The 27,630-nt window shown below is 40.1% G+C and overlaps 1 protein-coding gene across 2 annotated transcripts; it reads left to right on the top strand.

The window, feature by feature from the left end:
• Positions 1-280: 280 nt before the first annotated feature.
• Positions 281-24,731, top strand: TFAP2C (transcription factor AP-2 gamma). 2 transcript variants are annotated; one of them, XM_070940069.1, is made up of 7 exons: positions 281-342; positions 6,855-7,347; positions 11,706-11,757; positions 13,899-14,121; positions 16,753-16,871; positions 21,147-21,288; positions 24,446-24,731. In XM_070940069.1, the coding sequence occupies exons 1-7, from the start codon at positions 281-283 to the stop codon at positions 24,729-24,731; spliced, it is 1,377 nt and encodes a 458-aa protein (XP_070796170.1). The 2 variants fall into 2 exon arrangements, with proteins under 2 accessions (XP_070796170.1, XP_070796171.1); XM_070940070.1 differs by having other exon boundaries at positions 281-328; positions 6,868-7,347.
• The last annotated feature ends 2,899 nt before the right edge of the window (positions 24,732-27,630 follow it).

Raw genomic sequence — 27,630 nt, forward strand, 5'->3', positions numbered from 1 at the left:
ACCTCAGTTATTAAATTCTCGGGCGGAATTTCTCTTCCCCGCTACTTTGTGTTATCTATGCCTGTCTTGAAAGCAGCTCCTTGAAAGGTTGGGGAGAGAGTTGTGCTTTCTCCAGCGCCCTCCCTCCCTCCCTCCTTGGATTTACCAATACTTTGTGGGGCTGGGGTGCTTTATACCTCCCCGCCCTTTCGGGTTCATATCCTTCCTTTATAGAAATTGTGACTTTTTATTTTTTTATTTTTATTTTTTACATTTTTAATTTTGGGGAATACTGGACGCCATGTTGTGGAAACTAGCAGACAATGTCAAGTACGAAGAAGACTGCGAGGTGAGAGTTTTCAAAGGCTGGGCATGGGGCTAGTCCTCATTGATCAGATGGGGGTTGGGGGCAGTGATGGGATTCAACCAGTTCGCACCACTTTGGGAGAACCGGTTAACTTTCTGAGCAGTTTGGCAAACTGGTTGTTGGAAGAAATCATTAGGGCAGAGAATGGGTTGTTAAATTACTTGAATCCCACTACTGGGGTTTTTTTTGGGGGGGGTCTCTCATTGCTGCTTTTGATTACCGGTTTTCCCATTCACGTCCATGCAGAAGTTAAGAGGGGGAGAGGGGAGACACAGGATCAAGGGAGCTTAGTGGTCGGTTGCCCGAGTTTTAATCAGAGCTATTTGGAAGGTAAAAAACGTTCCTCCAGGTTGTACTTGGGGAGTGTAAGTAGTTGGGCTTCTAGGAGCTCTGCGTCCCGGGCATGTGTATCTGGAATGGTAATGGGGTTTTCTTGACATTTCGTAGGGCTTTGACTTAGTTAATAAATTTAAGTCCTAAAGCACGTTGAAGTCCAGCTACAGTTTAAAAGGATACCTTGCAAGTTCAGTCGCTTACTCATAAAACAGGTCCCGGGGAAATTGGATCAGCCTTGCTTACTCTGGGCTTGCACGTACTTTTTTTTTTTTTTTTTTAAGGAGCACCCTAGATCTCCTCACCGGATCTCCGAAAATGTTGAATTGGATTAATTGTATTAAAGCGATGCCCGCGCTTCCGTTTTTGTTTTTTTTTTGATCCTGGTAAAAAAAAAAAAAAAATGGAGACGGTGCGTGCAAATCTCGGTGCGATACAGAACTTAAAAGTGGGATGCGCTTTTCCCCCCTGCGTTGCAAAAAAAAGGGGTTCGGTTATTTTTGGGGTCCCCCCCCTCTTTTCAACCCTGGCGGTGGTGGGCGCTCTCGAGGTCCTCGGCCTTGAACTTTGGCGGCCTCTTCTGCCTCTCTGGACAAGTTTCCAGCGGAGCCCCCCCTGATGGTCAGAAATAAAGGCTTTTTAAAAAGTTCTCAGCGGGGATTTTAATTTTAGAGGGAGGTGTAGGATTTCACTCGCATCCCCGCCGTCGTTCAAGGCGGCTTCGGGGTCGTCCTTGAAAAGCAGCCCGGACGCATTTAAATAACTTGTTTGACTTCCTCCAAAAGTAAAGGGTCTCCCTTTGGCCCGGTGCGTTGTATCCCTAGAGGTGGATAACGGTTTTTTCCCCCCCAGTAGCATCTTTCGGATCCACCTCGCGTCCCCCCGTGCAACTTTTTGTGCAGATCCTGGGACACCACAAGCGCCCCAGGGCTCCCGCGAGAGACAGGCCGGGCGCTTATTTCGCCTGGGACCGACCGACTGGCCGGCCTGATTTTAACTCTCGTCCTTCCCGGAGGAAGATCGTGAAAACCCAGCAAAGACTACGGAGAAACCCTTCAACTTAAAAAAAAATTCCTTCACCCTTGCGCCAGTCTTCGGTGGCGATCGCTTTAAATCAGCGTAATCCGGTAGGCTGTATTGCTATAAAACCCTTAAATCGGATTCTTTAATATATATAAAATATATTATATATATACATATATATGTGTGTGTGTATATATAAAATATGTTTTTCTTTCTTTTTCGTAGGTTTTATGTGTATTTCTCTTTAGCCAGGTTCTACCTAGGTAAACCAAGATATTATGCAGCCCTAGTTCAGTGAACTGAATAGTGATTTCACTGAACTAGGCTGCATAATATCTATCTATCTATCTATCTATCTATCTATCTATCTATCTATCTATCTATCTATCTATCTATCTATCTATCTATCTATCTATCTATCTATCTATCTATCTATCTATCTATCTATCCATCCATCCATCCATCCATCCATCCATCCATCCATCCATCCATCCTATCTCCCGTGAGTGCGCGCGTCCCCACAAGATGCCAGGCTTAGCCTTCGCTTTTATTTGCAAGAGATCCGCCTGAATTACCTTATTACTCAAGAAAAGCGGTTTGTTTCCCCCCCCCCAATAACCGGGTTAAACGTGTTGTGAGAACGCAGCCGTTGGTAAATCGGAAAGAAGAAGTGCCCTTCAACTCTACGGGGCTTATACCCTGTATAGGATTGTAAACCCTTCTCCTTCCCCCCCCCCCCATCGATCCCGGTCCTGCTTTCTTCTTTGAAAAACAAAATAAAACTTTTCCCCCCCTTGCTCCCGGCCTGCCCAACGCTTTTCCTCGCGAGGAGTTTGGAAAGGGGAGGAAAAAAAAGAAAGAGCCGTTGCTTGGCTTTTGCCGAGGAACGGAAATGATTAATCCCTGCCGGCTCTCTCCAATTCCCCCCCCCCACTCTAAAAAACCTCCCTCCCTCCCTTCCAATCCTGCCCCGCGGGAAATCCAGGCAAGCTTTTCTTTTGCACGCTTCCAGGCCGAGGTGCGCGCAGGGCTTCCAAGTCCTCCCACGCGGCGGGGAGGAGGAAGGGGGGGGGGTTTGCGGAGGGTGGAAGCCAGGGCCTGGGCGAGTGGAGGCTCCGAAGCCGGCGCTCCAGCCTGTCGGACTGGTTCTGGGAAGGGCAGGAGGGAAGAAAGAAAAAGAGAAGCAGCCTCGGGAAGGAAGGGCAGAAAGTGGAGGAGCTTGGCAACCAAAGGGCACTGGAGCGCCCTCGCCCTCCTCTCGCGCGCCTTTAAACCGTAGCATCAAGCAGCCAAGCAACACCTCGGGGAAGGGCGAGGAAAAGGGGGTGCCGGAGGGTTTGGAAATCCTAGCTGGGTTTGTTTCCCTTGAAGGATCCCTAAGAAATTGGCCCTGGACTTGTGTGCTCAGGTTGGTAGGTTGGTTGCTTAATTTGACAAGCCCCTGCCCCCCCCCCCCAAGGGCCAGTGATGGACAGGACTTCCCCCAAATCGTGTGTTCCCTCAGCTTTGGTGAACAAAAGCATCTATCTTCCTCTTTTTTTTTTTCTTTTCTTTTTTCAGTGAATGGGGTATTTAAGCCTTGTGAAAAAAAAAGAATAGGGGAGTTAATGGGTATCGATTACTCTGCAATAGAAAAAGCTTTTCTGATTAAAGCTTTTGTTTCCCCAAAGGTTTCTCCCCACCCAAGTAATTTATTCATGAGTAGGCCTACATTTGACTGCACATTTTTTTATAATGTCCTTGGGGGGAGGAGGCAAGGTGGGTCTTGGTTAAATGGGGCTAATTTCCTGCAACTTTATTTTTAAACATCAGGTATCGGCCTTTTGGCTTAAGCAGAAATAGTAACTGGGATGTCAAACCCTTCCCCCCCCACTTCCTAAATGTCCTGACCCCTCCCTATTTGAAGAACCCAACCAGATCCTCTTTTCCTGGCCGTGGGAAAATGAAGAGCCCTAGTGATTCTTAAAAAGTGCTGACATCACACAACAGCCTTGGGCTGAAATCTGACTAGCTGGATAGTGGGTGAATGCATTGTGTGAACGTAGACAAATGCATAGCCATAGATAGCAAACTACGGTTTGAGTAAGCACGATTAGCGCATTTGTGTTCTGGCAACCAGTGTGTCTTGAGTAATTCCCCTCCAAGGTATATTTTCCATCAAAACGATGAGCCTTTTGCTTGATTAGGAATATATTTCAAGATCACCGTGATTGTATTGGCAGGGCACGTTTACCCAAGCAAGATAAAGAGATGCCAGATGCATTTGTAGAACATTAGTTGATTAAAGTTTTTTATGGTTTAACATGTGTGAGTGTGAATCTAACACATGTTCTCTGATCAGTTTGTGGTTCAATGCAAACTCACAATGAGGGCTAAATTGTTCAAGCCACTTAAGTGTGCTGTGCTTCTGTTTGCATTTAGACACTTGAGGTTTTCACAGGCTGGACAGGGACATTTCTGATTTCTACAGTGTTGGGACTAAGGCCAATAGGTTTGGTAGAGTTCCTTGCTAAGTAAATTGGGTACAGGATTGCAACCTTGTAAATTAGGGGATTCCTTATTGATCCTAAATTCACTTTTCTTTAGGGATTACAGGGGGAAAAATGCCCTGGCAGAGGAGAAGGGGGTTTGACATGATGCAAAACAAAACAAAACAAATTTAATGATCTGGAATCAGATTTAAGACAGTTCAAAACAAGACTCTATAGAGACAATATTTAATAATTAAAGGTATGCAAGGAGACTGAGAAGTCAGCCCTCTGGGATAGAGACTGGCTTTCTGGTAACAGGCAAAGCTAAAAAAGCAGCCCTGGTTTTTAAAAATATCCGACAAGCAGATTAGCTCATCTTTTCTGGGGCTGCGAATTACTTTTTTTCTTTGTTTTAACATCTTTATGGAATTAAATTAACAAGTCAGAGAATCTGAATTGCAGCATAAGTCTAAATATATCTGTGACTGGTTGGCTCAACTTTACCACTAGGAAAAAGTCCGGGCCTCTTTAACAAGACTTATGTGGCTCTAGAGTTGGCTGCCCAATGCCAGGATAGGAAGACTTAAGAGTACTCTGAGGGCAAGAAAATAAACCTAATTTGTTGATGGGGGAGAGGAGGGGAGGAGAGAATTTTTTCTATAAAAAAAAAAATAGAGCAGGAGTTAATTTAAACTTTTTTTTTTTTGGTAATTTCTCAAGATTGATATGCTGTTGGGTACAATCTGGCTTCTTGGGAACCTCATAGCCATCCTAAACCTGACCCCTCTACCCTATAGTTAATCAGTCAGTAGCCCTAGCCTTTTTTTCCTCTTGCCTCCATTTCCAGTTTTCCTTTGATTCCCCCCCCTTTTTTTTTAAACAGGGAAGAAGCTGCATAACTCCCAGAGGCCAAGCATTGAGATGTTATGCTGGTTGTGGTTTTAACACTTAATTTTAACTCATTTAGTAATCAATGATTGGTGACCTGTAGCAGACTTGAAGATATGTACAACCTGATTGGTTAGGTTCCATAGTGCATGCATTTTTTAAAACCTCTGAATGCTGGTAGTTATTAATATTATTAAATACACACACATACACACACACTAGAATCCTATAGCTCCATGTCAGAAGCTCTGGCTAATGAGTTAATTAACTTTTCAGTTGCTAAAAGGGTGTTTAGTGTTTTATGCAGCAATAGTGGGCAAAGGGATGGTTGTTATTTAGAGGCACAATTTTGTAAATTCCCTTAAGAACTGATAGTTTCTTTAAAAAACAAAATAACTTGGAAGTTATGATTATATTTTGGACGGAGACCGAAAGCCCATTGAAATAAATGAGGTTTGGTCCCAATATCTGTAGAATCAATGGCAAAGTTATGTATTGAACTTCTTCAACTCAATGAGACTTTATTCTGATTAATCAAAGTATATGGTTAGATTGCAAGCCAAATATTTCAGGATAAATATATGTGCATTTCTGAATAGCTGCCATTGATTGAATGCAACATATCAGGATCCCAGGAGCTCACATTCTCTGTAGCAGTATCTGCCCTCTGGAATGAGATACTCTGGGTCTCATTCTCTGGAATTCGAAGGATTCCCATTCTACTAGGATTTTAAAGGACATTAAAGACCTAGCTATTCGCCCAGGTTTTTAGAGAGGACAATTGATGTCCCCTCTTTTTTTCTGTTCTCCCGGGTTTATTTTCTTTGCCATCTTTGTGCCTTTCTCTTGTTTTGGTTTCACATATTATTACTTTTTTTTTTTTGTATTTTGTATTAACAATTGTAAACCACTGGTTGGGTGGCATCTATATTTAATAAATTAGTGAGCTGTCTAGAGTCATCATATGAGACAGGTGATCAATATGACTTGTAAATCAATAAATCAAACATAAAGAATGCTGCAAATTCAGGGTCCCCCCCCATTTATTACAGAGTGTGGTTTGATATTATGTTTGTGTATGAGGTATTGGATTTCCCCCACCCACTCACTTGACTGGCCCCAAAATATATTAGCTGAAATAAAACTTGGGTATTTTTTCATAAAACATTTTATTAAATTATAGAATAAAATACAATACAGCTGAAGTAAACCTTGGTATTGATTGATTTGTAAGTTTTGTTGTATTTAAGATTAAAACAGCAGGTTTTAATTTAGGTAATGTCACATTAAATTGATCTCTGCCATATTTGAGTACTGATCCTCATCTCAAGTGGAATTAGGGGGCTGTCTTTAAGTTGTTTACTCCAAAGCAAATGCTTTTATTTTAAAGGGAAAATACAGGAATTAGCGGAAAGGGGGAGGTCAATAGTTCTGCAGTCTACTCCAGAGACCTTGGTTTTGTCCTATTGGAAGCTACTTTCAGTTGGACTTCTTGAAGGTTGCAGCTAAATTCAGCGTTTTTTCTCTCTCATGTATTACGGAGTATGGTTTGGTATTATGTTTGTGTATGAGGTGTTAGATTTTTTTTCTCCACTTGACTGGCCCCAAAATACTTGGATAGTAATTTTCCTGATTCTTAAAAGAAAAAGAAAAAAAAACACCACCAAACCACCAAAATATATCAATGATATTGTGTGATATTGTGATGCCCTCCAAGCAGAGTGCCACTGTATGGTAGCCGTTTTCAGGTCTTCCCCTGGTTCCAGAATTTCACTAACTGGGGTTGCATTCATTTTTTCCCCTCAGGACCGCCATGATGGAAGCAGCAACGGGAATCCTAGACTGCCTCACCTCTCCGCTGTCAGCCAGCATCTCTACAGTCCAGCCCCCCCTCTTTCCCACTCGGGGACCTCCGATTTCCAGCCACCTTATTTCCCTCCCCCCTATCAGCCTCTGCCTTACTCCCAGTCCAGTGATCCTTACTCGCACCTCGGGGATCCTTTTTCTATCAATTCACTCCATCAGCCGCCACCTCCTCCTACCAGCCAGCAGCAAACCGGCTGGCCCAACCGTCAGACCAGCCAAGACCCTTCCGGTTTATCCCACCATGCCCGATCTGGCTTGGTGCCTCATCTCCCAGCTCTGGAAAGCGGCTCCCTTGGGGCAAGAAGGGAAACCTACAGGCGATCTGAGCTGCTCCTGCCTCACGGCCATGGGCTCGATGCTTCCAGTTTAGCAGAGAATTTAGGACTGCATGACATGGCCCACCAGATGGAAGAGGTTCAGGTAACATTTTCTGGGGTGATAATAGAATGGGGAGGATACTACGGCAGCTTTTGCTAATGTGGAGGTCCTTGGTGCGCTCTGAGCTTGGACGTTTTCTTGCAGATGTTTTGTTAAACCAAACTAGGTAACATCATCAGTGCTGTTGATGTTACCTACCGTAGTGGCCAAAATTGTGGAAACCTTTTGGGAAAAGTATTTTCTAAAACTAGCTAATAACACCACTTTTTGTTTGGAGTAGTACCATAAAATTGTATATCAATGGAAAGATAATTTAATCAAGAATGTAATGTAATAACTTTTATGAAGGATTTGCTATTAGAATAGCAGTTACAGTATAAAGAAGAAAAGTGAAACACGTAGAAAAAAATGAGGTACAAATATTATCACCGTAGAAAAAAATGAGATATACAAAAATTATCACCATGTCAGTTAATACTTAGTTGGGTAACCTTTAGCATGAATTACGGCCTTACAACATCATCCCATGGAGTGAAACAAGTCTTTTAGTTCTGCAGCTGTTATAATGTGAAACCAAGATTGAATGATTGCTTTTATTAACTGGGTTTTATTGCTGGATCGCTTCTTTAGTTGGCTCCATAGATTTTCAATTGGGTTAAGGTCTGGGCTATTCCCAGAACATTCCAGCAGTGGAATATGATTATCTTGAAACTCCCCCCAAAAAAGTGGTGGTATTAGCCATCAAACCTCAAAAATACACTTTTCCCAAAAGGTTTCCACAATTTTAGCCACTACTATAGTTTGGGTAATGAAACGTCTGCAAGAAAACAGCCAAGCTCAAAGTGCACCAAGGACCCTTCTTTTCAACCCTGAGCTACAAATATCCTCCTTTATCAGCTTTTTCTAACTAATAACTCAGGCAAACTTGGGCTGTCTTATTAAAGAAAGCTTTACAGGTAGTCCTCGAATTACAACCATACATTTAGTGACCGTTGGAAGTTACAATAGCACTGACAAAAAAAAAGTGAGTTATGTCCGTTTTTCACACTTACGGCATTTGCAGCCTCCCCATGGTCACGTGATTAAAGATGCTTGGATGCTTTCAGATGCTTGGTAACTGGCTCATAGTTATGACGGTTGTAGTGCCCCGGGGGTCATGGGATCACCTTTTGCAACCTTCTGACAGCAAAAGTCCACGGGGAAGCCAGATTCACTTAACAACCACGCTACTAATTTAACAATTGCAGTGATTCACCCTGGCAAAAATTGTTGTGGAATGGGGCAAAAGTCACGTAACTGTCTCACTGAGCCACAGAAAGTTTGGGCTCAATTGTAAGTTGTAAGTCGAGGACTACTTGCATTGGGAGAGGTTGAAATTCCCAGTTCTGGATAAAGCTTGCTCCCTTAACAAGAGGAGAACCTTTGAGTCTCTGTAACCCTGCCCAGATTTGAGCATTATACCCTCATCTTTGAGAAAAAAAAATAGATGCTGGTGTTTTTGCTTAGTTGTTTAGCACTTGATTAAAAGAAAATCATTTTTCTTCGGGGTTCATCCACTCATTTTGCCTTCACGGTGATGATCTAGAGTGAATAGATTAATAGATATAAGATGTATACAGTCAGTGCCATAACATTAATGCTAAAATAAAGGGTGGGGTTGGGCAGCACAAAAAATCCACTCAGAGAATTTCATGCTCATAAAAATGATTCCTGCATGTTGTGCAAGGAAGTGGAAGGCGTTACGAGCATTTTCTGTTTGCTAAGAAAATGCTCCTAGAGATGCTGGTAGAATGGACAGTTTTGTTCAGCCACACATGCTTATTTTCTTTATGAAAATCTGTATGAGAAACTCAGTACGGGTGAATCGAGTTTGAAACCAAACACTACTTCACCCTGAAGTGTGTATATCACTCGGGCATGAAAGAGGCATTGCACAAACACAGAGGTGTGAGAATCTGTTTTTCCTCCATTGCTTCATAACCTGTGCAATCCTGTTATGGAACAATCCTACACCAATGACACAGCTACCTCTGCTTCATCATTTCCAATGAAGGGAGCTTGATTTGCTAACTTTGGCTTTCTCCAACCTGATGTCCTTCAGCTGTTCTCAATCAGTTCCCGGCCAATGAGGGCCAATAGCATTCCATATTTGTGAGCCACCAGGTGTTGGGGAAAGCCATAGCAATGAGCATTTTTATTTTTATTTTATTTTCCATTTGCATCCTGCCTTGGTCAACACCAAACAGCCAAAGTGGTTCATTTCATTTGTACAGAAATCCTCCAGGCCGGAAGAGAAATTAACTAAGTGAGTCCCATTTATAGATAGTCCTCAACTTTGGGTCACAATTGAGCCCAAAATTTATGTTGCTAAGTGAGGGAATTGGTTAAGTGAGTTTTGCCTCCATTTTACGACTTTTCTTGCCACATTTGTCAAGTGAATCACTGCAGTTCTTAAATTAGTAACACAGTTGTTAAGTGAATTCAGTTTCCCTATTGACTTTGCTTATTAGAAGGTTGGAAAATGATTCCAGGACACTGTAACCGTCATAAATATGAGTCAGCTGTCAAGCATCCAAATGTAATTTCCCGTGACCATGGGGATGCTACAACCATCATAAGTGTGAAAAATGGTCATAAGTAACCTTTTCAGGACCGTTGTAACTTTGAACAGTCACTGAACTGTTGTAAATCAAGGATTACCTGTATTCAGGTTTGGCTCCAAAATAAGCTGCTTCATGGATTGCAGATTTTATCCAGTGGGATAGAAGGCCTGCATTATTAACAAGTGTCACTTAAGATGACACTTCACAGCTCAGTAATCCAAGAATGACATTCTGTAGTCTTATAGTAGTTTTGTAGTCTGCTCCAAAAATTGTTGGTCTTTCATTGTCATGGTTAGGTCATTTTTTGGTGTCCCTGTGAGTCAGGTTTTCCCTCCTGATGACTGCATAGACAAGTTTCTGCACAGACAAGGGTTTTCACAAGTGGTTTCCCGTTGTCTTCTTCAGACTGAGAGAAAATGACTGGCTCAAGGTCAACCAGATAGCTTTGGTCCTAAGGCAAGATTGGAACTTGTGGTCTCCCAATTTCTAGCCAGGTGCCTTGATCTCTACACCAAACAAGCTCAGGTTATCTAGAATAATCCTCTGAAAACAAATACAGGTTAAGTTACTCAATTTACAACAGTTCATTTAGTGACTGTTCAAAGTTACTGGTACAATGACACTGAAAAAGTGACTTATGACTGTTTTTCACAGTTAACGACCATTGTGGCATCTCAGTGGTCTTGTGATCAAAATTCAGAGTCTCTTCAACTGACTCATATTTAACAGATTAACAGAGTTGGAAGGGACCTTATAGGTCATCTAGTCCAATCCTCCACTCAAGCAGGAGACCCTACACCATTTCTGACAAATGACAGTTCATTTAATGACGGTTGCAGTGTCCTGGGGACCTGTGGGGACTTTGTGACCTTTTGACAAGCAAAGTCAATGGGGAAAGCCAGATTCACTTAACAACTGTGTTACTAACTTAACAACTTCATTCACTTCACAAATGTGGCAGGAAAGATTATAAAAACAAGGCAAAATTTACTTAACAGGTGTCTCACTTAGTAATTTGGGGCTCAGTTGTGGTCGTAAGTGGAGGACTACCTGTAGACCGGAGATGAGGCTCAACTGCTCAGATGTTGGTGCAGTTCACCCAGCCTCATGATTTAATTTTGCCATTAGGTGTGATCCCTTCTCTTGTCATTTGTAAATCAGAATTTATGTTGGGCATGTATTCACACATCACAGCTGGTCTCAAGCAGGCTGACCATACGATAGCTTAACATGATGTTATGAACCACTTTTTCCTGAACTATTTTAAGGTCAGCTCGAAAATGTTCTGAGTTATGATCGTTGCCCTTTGACAATGGAGACCCACAGATTCTGTATTTGTGTGCACCGCCATCCTAAATGCCTCAGTCATGAATAAACTTCCTCACTTGTTTAACTGGGGATTTAAGTAGATCCACGAATGCAGTGACAACTATGCCCTTTTGAAGTCAGTAGATCATAATTCTATAAATGCACAGGAACGAAGGCAGCATGTTTACTGAATAGTAAATCTGCTGACTTGCTTCCTTGAATAAACTGACAGGCACAATCATAATTTTGTATGATTATACATCCCATTGATCTCGATGCGATTTCCAAAAAGTTTAATTTTTGTTGGTTTTGGGTTGGCCTGTTCAGGTGTCCATTAAAATCTTTGCTCTAAAGTATTGTGGCTTTTGCTAAAACCAATTGGGGGACTGTGTTAATGAAATATGTTTGTATATTGGGTGGGGAAGCGGGGAGGAAATCGTATTCCATTGTTGTATTCTTAAAAAAAAATATTTCACATTCTCTCTCCAGAATGTGGAAGATCAGCACTTATTAATGCATGACCAGACAGTCATAAGAAAAGGTCAGTAAGTTTACATTCTGCTGGTTTGTTTTCTTTTGTCTTTTATAGGATGGTATTTTCACTCGTAAACGTTTTAGGAGTTTCAGATTTGTCTTTATGTTCCTTTTTGAAAAGAGACTTTGTTTAAAACAACAACAATAACAAACAACTCAAGAGTATAAAAAAGTAAGATATCCCCCCAGGCCACCAGGTTCTTTATATGAGCTGTCATATATACCCACGGATATATTTTTTTCTGAAAAAAGTAGGCTGTAGATATGGTCGACCTGAATATGTATTTATAAACAAATATTTTACAAATCTACATTTTAAAAAAAAGTATCTACATTCTGGATCTTGGCTTAATACAATGGATTTAAAAAGGGGTTAAGTTTCTTTCTTGGAAATTTTGTAGCAATTCCTTGGATGTTATGTTCTGGGTTACAATACGCAATGTGCAATTTTTGGAGAAGGAGTTCCATTTGTTAAAATTTGTTGTTTTTGTGATTATTCATTCATTGGTAGTTGTAGATGCCTTGGAAGGAAAAAAAAATCCTTCATCTAAGAAGTTGGGGGAGAAATGAAAGCTCTCAAGGATAATATAAATATTTATTTGAGGATAATGACCTCTCTTTTTTTGCATTGTTATTGCCTGTGTTTATAACATGGGCAAATCAACAAAGAAATGTTCCTGCTGCAACCAACATTTTGGCCACGGCTTCAACATTTTTTTAAGTGGATTTCTGTTCGATACCAAAAAAAATTGAAGAGCACCCCCTTTCCTTTTAAAAAGAGGGGTTTCTTTTTTTGATTAAATATGTGGTAGCCTTCCCTCTGGTGCCACAGCAAGCCATTATATGTGCTTATCCATGAACAGCTGTAATTTAACCTGAGTTTAGGGGTGGTTACCAGGTTGCAGAAGGCTGTTGTATATCTACATCACAAGCTTTTACCAGTGATATTTATAAGACTGAGGTGCAGATCCATGGTGGAGAAACTGCACAGACATTTTCCTTTTGTTGTCGCTGCACAATTCACCCTCCTCCCTCCCCCCGCAAAGTTTTTAGAGTAAATATATAAATCAAAGAATGATTTTGTCTGTAACTTAAAAGTGACAAAGAAGGAAAATGTGCTTGAGAAAAACCAGAAATGTTTTGTTGTCAGCTCATAGCTGACTTGAGAATTAGCTCATAGTAGAGCAATTTTTCTGCTGTCTGTTTCACCTGCTTTTCAAAATCTTCCTCCTTTGATAAATAAAGTGTCTGGCTTAGCGCTTTAACGCTTTCTTCTCCTGCCTGCTCCAACTCAAAATATTCCTGGGGAAGAGGTCAGGTTTCAATTGTTGTCAGAATGTAACTGCCAGTTGAGCATACTTTAACACAAATACACATCTGCTGACTTGGGTTTTCTGTGTTTTAATTTTCCTAAAGTCAAGAGGCCACTCCAGGAACTATTAAGGGAAGGAAAAAAGCATTCATTTCTTAAAAGGAATGAACTCGAGAACATTTTAGTTTTCTTATTATTACCAAATTTTATTGGCTACCCATTTCGCAGTTCTGCAATATGCAATAAATATGACAGCAATTTTGTGGTAGAATTGTTAGCTTAGCAAAAGTTATTGTCTTGTTTGCATTTTATCCATGGCTTATGGATTCTTAGAGCAAAAAGAAGAGCTTATGTAAAATTATTATTGGCTGGATTATAGACTACTGTTCTTAATTGCTAGAACAATAGATTGTATCGGCATAATTGGGGAAGGTACTTAAGCAATGCAGTCCTAATACTTTGTTAAATAATAAAAAGAACAATCTTTCCATATTAACTGCTTCAAGTGTCTTCAAGTAATAAGTGGATCCTTGCCTGCTCTTTTCAGGTTAGGCCAGGAATGCTCTTTAATTGTTTAAAAAATTTTTTGGGATTTGTTATGGAAGGCAGCCTTCTTCAACCTGGTATCTAGAAGTCTTCAGATACCACAATCCCTAGCTATCAGACATAGAATAGCTGGGAATTATGGTAAGTAAAGTCCCAATTTGCCAGGACATCAAGTTGTGGGAGGCATAACCTCTTTTACGTTAAAAAGGTTTAGACTTCCCAGGAAAGAAGAAAGATGGGAGAAACACTCCATCGTAGTTTGTTTGTTTTTGTATATTTTGGCTCTCCAGGTCCCATTTCACTAACGAAAAACAATGCATTAGGTCTCCCTTGCCAGAAAGATGGACTTCTGGGTGTAGTGATCAATCCCAACGAAGTCTTCTGCTCTGTTCCTGGCCGGCTTTCTCTCCTCAGTTCAACATCGAAATACAAAGTGACAGTGGCCGAGGTTCAGCGAAGATTGTCTCCTCCCGAATGTCTAAATGCGTCTCTGCTGGGAGGAGTCCTCCGAAGGTAAGCGCATCATTCCTCTGCCCTTTCTCCCTTCCCTTCCCCCCTCTCCTCCCCTTCCCTCTCGGGTGAAACCGTGTCCTGTCAAAGGGGCTTCCTTGGTGACCTGCGGAGCTGAATGGCCTGTGAACAGAATAGCTTCTTGTCTCTTCTGGTTGTGAATCTTGCAAACAGGAGATAAAACGCTGCATCCTAATAGAGTTTATTTTGAAGCCTTGCCTTCACACTTTTTTTTTCTTCTCCTTGGCACCCTTTTGCCTTTCCAGAATTGAAAAGTGCCATAACAGGATTCATTGTGCGTTCTCTTTTCCTGTTAAACAGACTCTCTCTACCCCCTCCTCACCCTGCATTGCAAAAAAAAGAAAAGAAAAGAAATAATGGAATAGGAAGTCAGGTCTTCTACCAGGTTTACCCACTGCAGCCTAATGTTAAAAGGTTGTGAAAAGAAATACACGGATTGTTTTAGAACAACACAATTTCCAAATTGTATTTAAGTCATTGATTGGGGAAAAACAGCCAAGTCCGATTTATTCCTGGGTTGTTTTGAGGTTTAGAAACGGACAGGTGGAGCTCTTCTAACTCCAGTATGATGTTCATTGGCTGTTGGCACACTGAAGGGCTGCTGAAAGCAGAATTGCTGGGGGTCAGATCCAAAGCTATCAGCTGCAATTTTGAAGGACAAAGAAAAGTGCTTCAGTCAAGCTTAAATCGTGGGATTCTACTTGGCCATGCCCATGTTATTTTTTTTTCTGCAACAGTGTGGAAGTAATTGACCACCACTTGTAGGAGAAGAGCAGGCAGAGCTGGGGCTGGTGGAGTTAAACATGTCATCAGTTTAGAGTCGTCGTGTTGCCACAAGAGATCCAAGTACAGCCCACTTGAATTCCATTGACCTTTATATATAGTGCCAATTTTGTATTGAACTTTAGTTGACCAGATTCTTGTTTATAGGCTTGAATAAATTTTGTATGCCGCAACCTTAGGAATGATTCTGATTTTATCACTTAACTTCTATCTAGTTTACAGCACTAATATATGCTAGTGGTATCCTGACACTAGTGGTATCCTATCCAAACACTGACCATAACTGATCTTTTTTAGCTTTAGAGGGATCAGTAGAAGTTGATATGTATTATATACATCTCTCTTAATGATACCGTGTTTCCCCAAAAATAAGACCCTGTCTTATATTTTTTTGAATCCTGAAATAAGCGTTTGGTCTTATTGCCATGCACTCAAAAGCCCAATTGGGCTTATTATCAGGGGATGTCTTATTTTGGGGGAAACAGGGTACTTAATGCAGATTAATAGGATGTAATTTATTTTGTCTTGGAGTGCAATTTCCCACGTGCTTTATATTAATTTATGGATGCATTTTAATATGCCTTATCCAAATGAAGAAACACATCTCCACAAGAGAGAATACAAATTGACCTCATAGTTGTATCTCCTAATAAATATATAGGGAAACAAATGTGGGAATTACCACAAATATGAATGCAGCCCATCTCACTGTAGTGAGAAAGAATGTCCCAGATTTAACTTATGCACATTTCAATCTGTTTCCTGAGTCTTCAACTTTTGATAGGCAATTTCAGCTCTTTTTTTTTTAAAAAAAAAATATTATTCTGTGTGGAAACTGAACTCAGATGGTGTGATGCTTCATCAAGATTATGAACTATGATCCCCCAGTTCTTGAACTCAAAGCTTATTCTGCGTGTAGGATTCATATCCACCCTACCTATTGAAATAACGTTCATCTTAAGTAGTTCTGTTCAGCAGTTCTCCAGAATTGTTTAACTATGCTTTAGAGCAGGGGTCTCCAACCTTGGCAACTTTAAGCCTGGTGGACTCCAACTCCCAGAATTTTTGCTGGAGAGGGAATTCTGGGAGTTGGAGTCCACCAGGCTTAAAGTTGCCAAGGTTGGAGATCCCTGCTTTAGAGCAGTGTTTCTCAATCTTGCCAACTTTAAGATGGATGGACTTCCAAAATTTCTAAACAGCATGCTTAGGAGAAACACTGCTTTAGAAGAATTGCTAACATTGCCTAATTTTCAGAAATTGGGGGATGTGCCCAATTCCCTCCATCCACCCTCCTCAAATGACATCTGTAGTGGTGGGAGTACAGTGGACTTTTTTACATCCTAGATAAATAAATAAATAAAAAAAATTAAGGCTGCAATTTAATATCCATGTACCGGTACTGCCACAACAAAAGTTTGTTTGATGCTCTCTTGTGTTTGTAAAAGGTTTTAATTTTCGTTATGTCGGTCATCCTGATTGTAATGATGCTTGATAGTGTAAACGCAGAGGCAAAAGCGTATCCTTCTCTTCCTTCCCCCCCACCCTTTCCTTCCCTTTTCATCTTGCTTTCTGATGTTCATGTGATGGAACATTCAAAAGTAGGTCAGCTCTTGTTTTTGTCACAGCCCTCTCTTCCCTCCCCCCCCCATCAGCAGAAGTGTATTGAATGTCAGCAACTTGCATTTCCCAATTGCTTCAAAATGTGACCTCTTCAATGAAGGCATCTAAACACACCCGCCCTGTCCTTCTCTCTCTCTCTCTCTCTCTCTCTCTCTCTCTCTCTCTCTCTCTCTCTCTCTCTCTCTCTCTCTCTCTCTCTCATATCCACAGAGCCAAATCTAAAAACGGGGGCCGCTCACTAAGGGAGAAGCTGGACAAAATTGGCTTGAACCTTCCTGCGGGCAGAAGGAAAGCTGCAAATGTGACTTTACTTACATCATTGGTGGAAGGTCAGTTGCTCTTCTCTCTAAAACCTTTTCCGGGTTAAAGGTGCAAGGCGAGCAATTTGTGTTCGCCCGATCAAGCTGTCTTTCCGAAAAGGACAGTCTTCAGATATATGGATGCAGGACTCAAAATAATGGCCTGGATTCCAATTGAAGGAGAAGGAAGTGACCTAGTGGTAAGAGCTGTTTCGCTCCGGATCCATGAGAGGTGATGGATTTATTCAGGGATGTGTTAAAATTAGAGTTTGGGCAGATTGAAGATACTTCAGTTTTAAAGTTCTGTGTGAGCGCAAGGTCGCCTGAACTAGAATTTCAACTCTCTCAATACAGGTAGTCAGAATCAGAATAGAGCTGGAAGGGATCTTGGAGGTCTTCTAGTCCAGCTCCCTGCTCAAGCACGAAATCCTATATCATTTCAGACAGCTCCTGAAGGCAAGCTGTTCCACTGGTTAATTGTCCTCACTGTTAGGAAGTTTCTCCTCAATTTCAGGTTGCTTCTCTCCTTGATTTAGTTTCCATCCATTGTTTCTTGTCTTGCCCTCTGGTACTTTGGAAAATAAATTGACACCCTCCTTTTTGTGGCAGCCTCTCAAATACTGGAGCACTGCTATCATGTCCCCACTAGTCCTTCTTTTCTCTAGACTAGCCAAATCAAAATCCTGCAGCTGTTCTTCATATATTTTTAGTCCCTATATGTTTTCATTCTTCATATGTTTTAGTCCTCAAATTTAGACCACAATTGAGCCCCAAATTTCTGTTGCCAAGTGAGACAGTTATGTGAGTTTTGCCCTATTTTATTACCATTCTTGCCGCAGAACAACTGGTAATTGGTAATGGTAATATGGTAAATGGTAAAATGGTAATAAAATAGGGCAAAACTCACATAACTGTCTCACTTGGCAACAGTGAATCTAAGTGGTTGCTAAGTTAATAACACGGTTGTTAAGTGAATCTGACTTCCCCCTTGACTTTGTTTGTCAGAAGGTCGCAAAGGGTAATCACTTGACCCCAGGACAATGCAACCATCATAAATATGAACCAGTCGTCAAGTATCTGAATTTTGATCCCAGGACCATGGGGATTGCTGTGGAAAATGGTCATATGTCATTTTTTCAGTGCTGTTGTAACTTTGAATGGTCACTAAACGAATGGTTGTAAGTCAAGGACTACCTGTAAGAGGTTAGACTTGAAGGTCTAAATGGCGCTTTCCAATTCTGTGCCCCGGTGGCCCCATTTTCATTCCAAACTGCCTTTTGTAGCTAAAACATGTTTTCACTGCAGAGCTGCAAGTGAAGATGTTAATACTCAAACCAGAAGTGGGGAGGAAGGAATGAAGGATATGTTAGGGCATAACCTTGGAGGATAAACATCCTTGTCATGGATGGTATGTTTGTGTAAAAAAAGTTTTGGATTGGGAGGTTTTATAGACCCTGTAAAATTGGCATTTAATTTACTGCCCAGGCAGTAAAAATGGATTGTCAATTTTTTAAAATGCATAATAATTGTAGATCAGTGGTGAAATTTGTTCATTGCAGTCTCAGATGGTTAATACTGCCAGTTATTTCTCCCCCCCCCACCAACGTTTTTGTCAGTGCTGATTCCAATTAAATAACTGGTTTGTTGGTTTGTTTCATTATGGGTAGATGAGGACAGATATTTTCTGCAGAAATGGCTTGATTCAGAAGAATCAGATTGTCTTTTTCCATATGTGTGGCATAAATCTAAAGACTTTTTTTCATTCTTTGATCACTATGTTTCTCGTGATACTTTAATGTGTGTGCTAACAAGCAACTTCAATTCTTGCTACACTGCCTGATTTCTTAAAAGTATTCCTTATAAAGTTGCGCTGAGTAAAGCAGAGCTAAAAACCTATAAAAAGCTGAGAAGAAAGATTGGCAAGGACTGATAAGGGTTCAAAGCAATCCTTGAACAGAGAAGTACCTAAACCAGAGATTTTTGGATTGCTAAATCAGAAAGATAACTTGCAACAATACATGTTTGGCCAGTGGAATTCTAAAGCCACTTTTTAAAACAAAAACTGACATTTATATATGCTAAACAAACTATAGACATATGATCTAGAAATATATAAATATTGTAAGACGCCCAGAACCTATTTGGAGTAAGGCAGCCTTAAAATCCATTAAATTAGGTTCAGTTAAATTAGAAATATCTGTTGTGCAATGAGCTCATTGTACAAGGAATTAGGACTGATGCATCTCCTTTCATATACCAAATCTGTAGCATGGCAATTTGTTGTGTTTAATATGAGCAAGATCATCTCTTGGACTGTGTTTTCTGTTTTTCTGGGTACTCAGGGCTCCCATACAACAACCTAAAACAATGAACTAAATAATCATATGAATACAAGTAATAGAAGAGCCAAAGATCAGGTAACAAATTAACATTAATATGTTAATAAGAAAAGTTTCAGTCAAGCAGGACATATTTCTATCACCAGTAACTTCTGGAGTGAAATCAATTCTCTGAGTCAAGCTTGACTTCTTAGGACCTTATGGATACAACACGCAGTTTTCTTAGCAGTAGTCGATAAGAGGTTTGCTATTGCCTTCTGGGAATCTAGGCTTTAGCCTAGATCTTAGGTCTTCCCCAGAAGTCTCCCCTCCAAATATGAACCAAGCTGAGGCTTGCTTAGCTTGACAAAAGAATTACAGTCGTTCCTAAAGTCAGTGTTTTCAGAACTGCACTGGTGAAGAAGAAGGTTTGTTCTCTGCTGTTACAGAAGGTGGACCAAAAACCAGTAGAAGGAGGAGCAAGTTTCAGTTAAACTCTTAGGAGAAATCTTCAAACTGTAGGATTAGTTGGCTGCAAAAAAGAGTTTTGAAAATGATGTCTCCCTTGGCTTAAAAGAGTTTTGAGAACGGTGTCTTCCTTGGCTTAAGTGTCTACTTCTGGCTGGTTGGTTGTTAGGGATACTTGTGCAGCAAGTGAGTTGAATGAGATGACTTCTAAGATCCCTTCCAACCACTGTAACCAAAAACAAAAAGTAGAGGATCTTTAAATAACAAAGAATATTTAATGAGAATTATGTCTTGTTTAGAAACAGGATGCATTTTCTAAGTCTGTTAAGCCGACTTAAGCAAAATGTAATGAGTTTTCGTGTTTCAAACCTTCAACTCACAACCATTCCTGTAATTCCTGTATGGTACTTGGAGAGCTGAAATGAAAGGTTAAATTAGTACAAGACCTATCTATTGAAATGAAATATGTAACTTGATGTGAAATTTGTCTCTGTAATACTTGCCCATACTGTTTGAGTCATATGTCAATAGGCAACCTTTGCTACTGCAGTCAAAGACAAATTCACATGGGTAAATCAGTTATTTCCAAGGAAGTGCATGCATGCTTATAGTCACAATAGTTGTATTCCACAGTTTTTGCTGAACTGTATGATCAAATGGGCTGTCTGGGTGAAATATAAATCCATTAAAAGCGAATAGTTGCCTGCCTTCCTAAGTATATGAATGGGAATGTCCTCGAATTTGGGATGAGTGTATTTTGGCTTAAACTGCCGACATTGTGAGAGGTGACACTTGTACATTCAGGAGCAGTCGGTGGAAATTCATTTGCTGCTTCGCTTATAAATATCCTGGCTGCTTGGAACTTGTGCTAATTCATGCTAATTATTGCCACGGAAATATTTTTGCAGTTGCTTCACATTTTGCAAAAACACACTGGAGCAAATGGCAATTATAGGATGAGAAATATTTGTATGGTGGGACTGAAAGGTGACCTATTTTAAGTTAGATTATTATCCTGTAAAGGTGTTTGACCCTTAATTATAATGGAATTGTAATATTGCCTATTGCTTTAAATCAACCTTCTCCTATCTGGTCTCTTCCAGATGCATTGGACTTTAATTTTCCTAATGCCCGAATAGCATAGTTCTCAGTTTTGCTAACTGTTAGGCTGTGCTATGTGCCACAGAATGCAATACACACCATAAAGGCATTATTCTGGGGAAGGTAGTTTCTGTGCAACTATTAGATACCCAGATAAAAGCTTAGAATCAGAATGTTACTCATCAATTGGAGGAGCTTTCTTAAGGTAGCCTCACCCCCTTTTAAAAACTGAACTCTAACGGTGCTTGTATACAATATAAGCTGAGGAGAAAAATAATCTTGTTAAACATATGGGCTGGTTATGACAGCCCAGATTGTTCATCTGTTTGTCTGCAAACAGTTATTTAAGTGGCTGTGATCTAATGAGCAAATTCTTGCTTTCCCCCCCTTCTTTTTTCCTTCTGTGGTCCATTTGTAGGGGAAGCAGTACATCTTGCCCGTGATTTTGGCTATGTGTGTGAAACTGAATTCCCTTCGAAAGCTGTGGCGGAATATTTAACTCGGCCCCATCTGGGCCGGAACGAGATGGCCAGCAGGAAAAATATGCTCCTTGCCGCAAAGTAAGTATTCTTTATTTGAGTGGAAAGCCAATATGTAAGATATATAGAATATATTAAAACTCTTAGAAGGCTCAGGCAGTGTTTCCTCAGGACAGGGAATCCTCGACTTACAACCACAATTGGGTTGTAAATTTTCCGTTGCTAAACAAGCCGTTAAGCAAGTCATGCCCGATTTTACAATTTCTTCACAGTTGTTAAGTGAATCCAGATTTCTCCTTGACTTTGCTTGTCAGAAACCAGCTGGGAAGGTCCCAGATGGAAGGTCACACATGATTCCAGGACACTGCAACCAATGTAAATGCATACTGGTTGCAAGCTCCCAAATTTTGATCACATGACTGTGGGGTTGTTGCAATGGTCCTAAGTGCGAGGACTAAGTTACTTTGTTCAGTGTGGTGGTAACTTCGAAAGGTCACTAAATGAATGGAATAATCCCCACAACAGGGACAGGCAAAAGATGAGCCTTAATTAGTTCCAGTGGGAATGGTGTGAAGAATGAGGAAGGATAGAAGTTGGAGGATGGGAGCTTATTGTGAATGTGGGCAGAACCTGGAATTTTAAATACGCAAAGGTTGTGTTCTCCTTTTTACAGCCGCATTAAGTCGATTTTAAGCTTACAGTACAGTTTTCATGGGTTTCTAACCTTCAGTGGTAGGAAACCAACATTGGGCAATGAAGTTGGAGAGTCCGTTCCCCAAAACCTTCCGAAAGCAGGTTGAAAAGATGGAAGTTCTTCCCTTACAAAGAAGCATCTTGAAGAGAATCAGGATTTAAATCAGATACTTGCATTATAAATTAGGATCTTAAGAGCCATGGTGGCACACTGGTTAGAATGCAGTATTGCAGTCTAACTCTGCCCATTGCCAGGAGTTCGATTCTGACTGACTCAAAAGTTGACTCGGCCTTCCATCCTTCTGAGGTAATAAAAACGATGACTCAGATTGTTGAGGGCAGTATGCTGACTCTGTAAACCACTTAGAGAGTTCTCTAAAGCATCTTGAAGCGATAGATAAGTCTCAAGTGCTATCTCGCGTCTCTTTATGTACAAGAACATTCTTGTTTGTTTGTATTTAGTGACTTCCTGTTATCGCCTGGACTAAAAATCGAAGTTTATTTCTATACGGCTTAGGTATCCTATTCTCAATGTGGCTATTTTAAACAGTACAATTTAGGCTTTATCTGCATTTGATGAATGTTTTGAACTGAATGGTGGAATAGTTTAAAGGAAGAAAAGTCACTTGCTCCAAAATGTGTATTAGCTACTGTTTGAGAATTAGTGTCCTCAATTGGAGATCCTGGAGACAAAATAGAAAAGTTTTCCCTTTTAAAATAGTGTTTAAGGGCAGAAACATCTTTAATTTTTAATAATGCTTGCGGGTCTCTACAAAAATGAATATTTGCAGGTTCAAAATGTGGAGTTTGGCATTGTAGCAGAGATGAAACCTGTGGGGTATTCAAACTTAAACAGAAATCGTCAAAGTATTTTAACAATGTCTAACAAGATATCTTCCATTTTTGCAGTTTTGCAAGCTAGTTTAAGCTCTAGGTCAAAGGGCAGTTAGATATCTATAGATGCCTCCACCTCAGCCATTGGCCTCCACCTCTCCCAGGTTTGCTTCTTCCAAAACGTTTTGCAAACCACAGATGGGAAAATTCTGCTGAAACTCCCTTTGAATTGTTTAGTACAGCAAATCTAGACAGAAGATTAAGCTGAAAGCAACTGCAAAGGCTTAAAACTGGGTTTAGTTCTGAAATTGCACTGGAACAACATCTGTGATTCTAAAATAAGGATGGTCTTTCTCTCTGAGTTAAGAAAAGAACTCGGGAAATGTGTATTGATGAGAAAATTAATATCCTGGTCAACTAAATTGCTAGTCTTGTGAGATTACAAATTGTTCCTCTCATTGCTGCTATTAAACCTATATAAGCTTGCCTATGTGCTTATGATCTTAATTCAAGATACCTGTTCTTATTCTCCTGCCATGGGCCTTATTCATTCAAGTAATCTTTCTGTGTCCTGTAATAGATGAAGCTGAAACAAATAGTGAGTAGGAACATCCACTCCCTTTATTATTCTTTAATCTCTTGTTTCTAACACTCCCTGTCTCTCTCTTGGAATAGAAGGCTGGAAGGAGGGAACTAATATGTTCTACCAAGGCCTGAACTAATCTAATGCAGAGGAGTTTTGCAAAATTATAAATGTTAGTTCAGTTTGCCCATATTAATTGTTGTTGACTGGAGTCAAGCCTAAGCTACAAATAATTATCTTCTGTCAGAATCATTGTTGAGCTAGATAGTTTAATCCGTAAAAAACGAGACACAAAAGCCATGTAAGCTTCTAGGGTAAAAGAAGATTTTAAAATATGGCAAGAATTCACATGATACTCTCTTTAAATATACAGCTACCTAGTATGGACGCAGTGGCTCAGTGGCTAAGATGCTGAACTTGTCGATCGAAAGGTCGGCAGCTCAGGGGTTCAAATCCCTAGTGCCAGGTAACGGGGTGAGCTCCCATTACTTGTCCCAGCTTCTGTCAACCTAGCAGTTCGAGAGCACGTAAAAAATGCAAGTAGAAAAATAGGGACCACCTTTGGTGGGAAGGTAACAGTGTTCCGTGCGCCTTTGGCGTTTAGTCATGCTGGCCACATGACCATGGAGACATCTTTGGACAGTGCTGGCTCTTCGGCTTAGAAACGGAGATGAGCACTGCCCCCTAGAGTCATGTGTGAGGGGAAGCTTTACCTTTACCATTACCTAGTTACTCATGGACTTTTTTCTTAAACATATTTAAGGGAAACACTAAAACATCTCTTAAACATGTCTGAGGATCTCAGCAGGAGGAAATTGATAAAAGTCCTTCCGACTCAGTTGCCTTTGTCCAGTGGAAATAACAATAGCAATAGCACTTAGACTTATAGACCGCTTTACAGGCCTCTCTAAGGTTTACAGAGTCAACCTATTGTCCCCAACAATCTGGGTCCTCATTTTACCCACCATGGAAGGCTGAGTCAACCTTGAGCCTGGTGAGATTCGAACTGCCAAATTGCAGGTAGCCAGCAGTCAGTAAAAGTAGCCTGCAGTACTGCATTCTAACCACTGCGCCACCGTGGCTCATGCAGCGTTAAAAATTAATTTGCTTTTCTATTGCCTCTTCCAGACAGATCTGTAAAGAATTCACAGAGCTTCTCACTCAGGATCGAACCCCCCTTGGCAACGCGAGGCCAAGCCCTATCTTAGATCCTGGTATCCAGGGATGTTTGACTCACTTCAGCCTGATCACACATGGATTTGGGAGTGCTGCCATCTGCGCCGCGATGACCTCGGTGCAGAACTACCTGAACGAAGCTCTCAAACTAGCAGACAAATCGTACATGAATGCAGGAGATCAAAGCCCCCCAGATGGCAATAAGAACCTTGAGAAGATGGACAAGCACAGGAAGTGAGCATGGAAAAGATGATAAAAAGACAGAAAAGATACAGAGACACATCCAGAGAAAATAGACTTAAAAACTGTTACTGCACACAGACTTAAGATCTTCTTGCCTAGAAGGCATGTAGATATTTCTTAGAACTTGCTTTGGGGCATCTTCTTCTCCTTTTTTTTTTTTTTTAATTTTCAACCACATCCTTTTCTGGAGACGTGTGTTGTCTCTTTTCTCCTCTTTAAAGCTGCTGTTATCCATTCATTTGGGACCATGTACCTGAAGGTAAACATGGATTTATCTTTTTATTATTTTTATTATTATTTTTTAAATTTAAATTGTAAAAGGTGGTGCTATCTCTTTTATTTTCTCCTCGTATGGAAATTTGTTACACGCTGTACCTGGACACTTTGCAGGCAATGTTTTTCCTCCAATATACTTTGTGTGTGGCGGAATCTCGATGAAATTCAGCAATAAACCAGTTTCAGCAGGTTGTGAACAAATGTGCTGAAGTCACACGTGCTCACCGTTTCTCCCTCCATGGGAACAAGAAGCAATCACATCTTCTTTCTGTTCAAACAAAAATCCAAGGTTTATTGTTGCATCTGAAAATGGCAAGCTGCGGTTTACAGAACTACCATAAGCTGCAATTCGATTCTCCTTGTTTTTAATCAGCCAAGATTTTGTAACCTCTTCAGATGCACCAATAAACTATAATTAAAGAGTAAGAAGATGTTTTCTGTATTCATTGCCACTGCAAAAGGACCAGATTTCTATATGTGTTAAGAGACAGAGATGGAGAAGGGAGAGGAAAGTACATTGGCTGGACCAAGTTCATTTTAAAAATTATGGTTAGAATTTTTATCAGTCAGGCTGTTTAAGAGAGTTCATGCCCATATCTTGTAGAACAGGACCAGCATGATTGTATAGTAGTCTGTAAAAGTAAATAAAGTTTTGAGAAACTAATTGAAGAGGGACAATTAAAAAGTTTTAGCATGCTGTGAGATTCAGGCAAAGGCTTGATCGTATTCTAAGTTGCCTCAATTGATGCTCAGACATTCACAGCTATCTAGACTATTCATGAAGAACCCTCCACCACACCCCAAAAAGCAGATACCATATCTGGTCACTAAATGAGGTGGATTTCAGTGGTCTCAGTTGCTGAAATCTTGTGACATTAAATCTTGTGGCATCATAACCTTGGTATTGTGCTTTGTTTTGCGTCTGCAGCATCATGTGATATCTCTTGAAAAAGTCACTCAAAAGAAATTCCAATTTTAAATGTGCACCCATGTTGCGATATGGAGGTTTGACTGGGTTCCTATTCCTTCATTGGAAACCAGCAGGTAGAACATAATGCAGTATTAGCCCCTGTTTTTCTGAGTTTTTGACAAAATACTGAGATTTCTGATTTAATTTTTAGAAAAGAAGATAGGAATAAAGTGAAATAATGTGATAGTTTTGAATATTCTTTGCCTTTTTTTAAAAAAAAAAAGTTTTGATTTCTAGGCATAATTTAAGAAACACGTATTTTAATATAATGAGGTTGCAGGTTTTAAAGAAAACGAGTTGCAAGACTGAAATGTTCTGTAGCAGATCTTTTGTATTCAAGGAAGAGTTACTTTGAGCTAATATTAAAATCTTAATTTTTCATCCACTTTAAAAATATGAAAAAAGAGATACTGCAGCTTTATGTGCATCATCAGGTTCATTTTTTTAATTAAAAAAGGAAAAAAACTTGAAAATAGGCACGTAAGTTTTAATTTTTTTTTTTGTTTGCCTACATAGGCCAAAAAATATAAATATAAATATAAATATATGTATGTCTCCAGGGAAGTTTTATGTGTATAAGGGAAAACAATGTCTTGAATGTATATATTTATTTATGTGTAATTTAAAAGGGGTTTGTAAATAATGGTGAACATTTTAATACTTTTTTTATAAATGGGATTCAGATTTTAAAAGTTTACCCCACCCCACAAAAAAAAAAAAATTAAAAAATGAAATAAATAAATAAAATACTGGCTAAACTGCATACACTGCTAGATGATGTACAGTCTGTTTTATGCTAAATATTTAAAAACTTTTTACAAATAAAATAAAAATTTCCCGTGTTTTGGCCATTGGAGAGTTGTATCTGTTTGGAAGTGTCTGTTGAATGAGCAATAACCTACATGTTTGGTAGTATTTGGAATGAGTGCAGATGCATCCATTTGTCTGAAATGGTATTGAGTTTCCTGCCTAAGCAGTGGGTTGGACTAGAAGACCTCCAAAGTCCCTTCTAACTCTGTTATTCTATCTTCTCTTCTCTTCTCTTCTCTTCTCTTCTCTTCTCTTCTCTTCTCTTCTCTTCTCTTCTCTTCTCTTCTCTTCTCTTCTCTTCTCTTCTCTTCTCTTCTCTTCTCTTCTCTTCTCTTCTCCTCTCCTCTCCTCTCCTCTCCTCTCCTCTCCTCTCCTCTCCTCTCCTCTCCTCTTCTCTTCTCTTCTCTTCACTTCCACTTCCACTTCCACTTCCACTTCCCATCCCAGGTGTGTGTGTATGTGTGTATGCAAATAAATAGAAAGGATAAAACTGCAACCACTCTTTTTTTTTGTGAAGATTTGTGAACATTTTCTTATATGCACTATACCATTGTATATCACAATCCATGCAATTAATACAAATATTCTGGGCAGAAAGATTGAATATTGTTTACTGGGGAAAACTGATTTTTTTCTAATGTGGATGGAACAACAAACCCTACAAAAGTAAAGTTTTAACAAACCTCACAAACAGCAAACCCTACTAAAGTAAGGTTCTATATTTAGGCAAGAAAAACCAAATGTACACCTATAGAATAGGTGGTACCTGGCTCAATCATAGTAACTGTGAGAGGGATCTAGGAATCCTAGTGGACAACTATTTAAATATGAGCCAGCT

Source organism: Pituophis catenifer, unplaced genomic scaffold, assembly GCF_029215685.1.
Source record: "Pituophis catenifer annectens isolate HBS135680 unplaced genomic scaffold, rPitCat1.0.hap2 SCAF_3, whole genome shotgun sequence".
Classification (NCBI taxonomy): domain Eukaryota; kingdom Metazoa; phylum Chordata; class Lepidosauria; order Squamata; family Colubridae; genus Pituophis; species Pituophis catenifer.

Coding starts and splice junctions, on each gene's coding strand:
- TFAP2C (XM_070940069.1), top strand. CDS start 281: ATGTTGTGGAAACTAGCAGACAATGTCAAGTACGAAGAAGACTGCGAG. Junction 7,348..11,705: donor ACCAGATGGAAGAGGTTCAG/GTAACATTTTCT, acceptor TTCTCTCTCCAG/AATGTGGAAGATCAGCACTT. Junction 11,758..13,898: donor CCAGACAGTCATAAGAAAAG/GTCAGTAAGTTT, acceptor TTGGCTCTCCAG/GTCCCATTTCACTAACGAAA.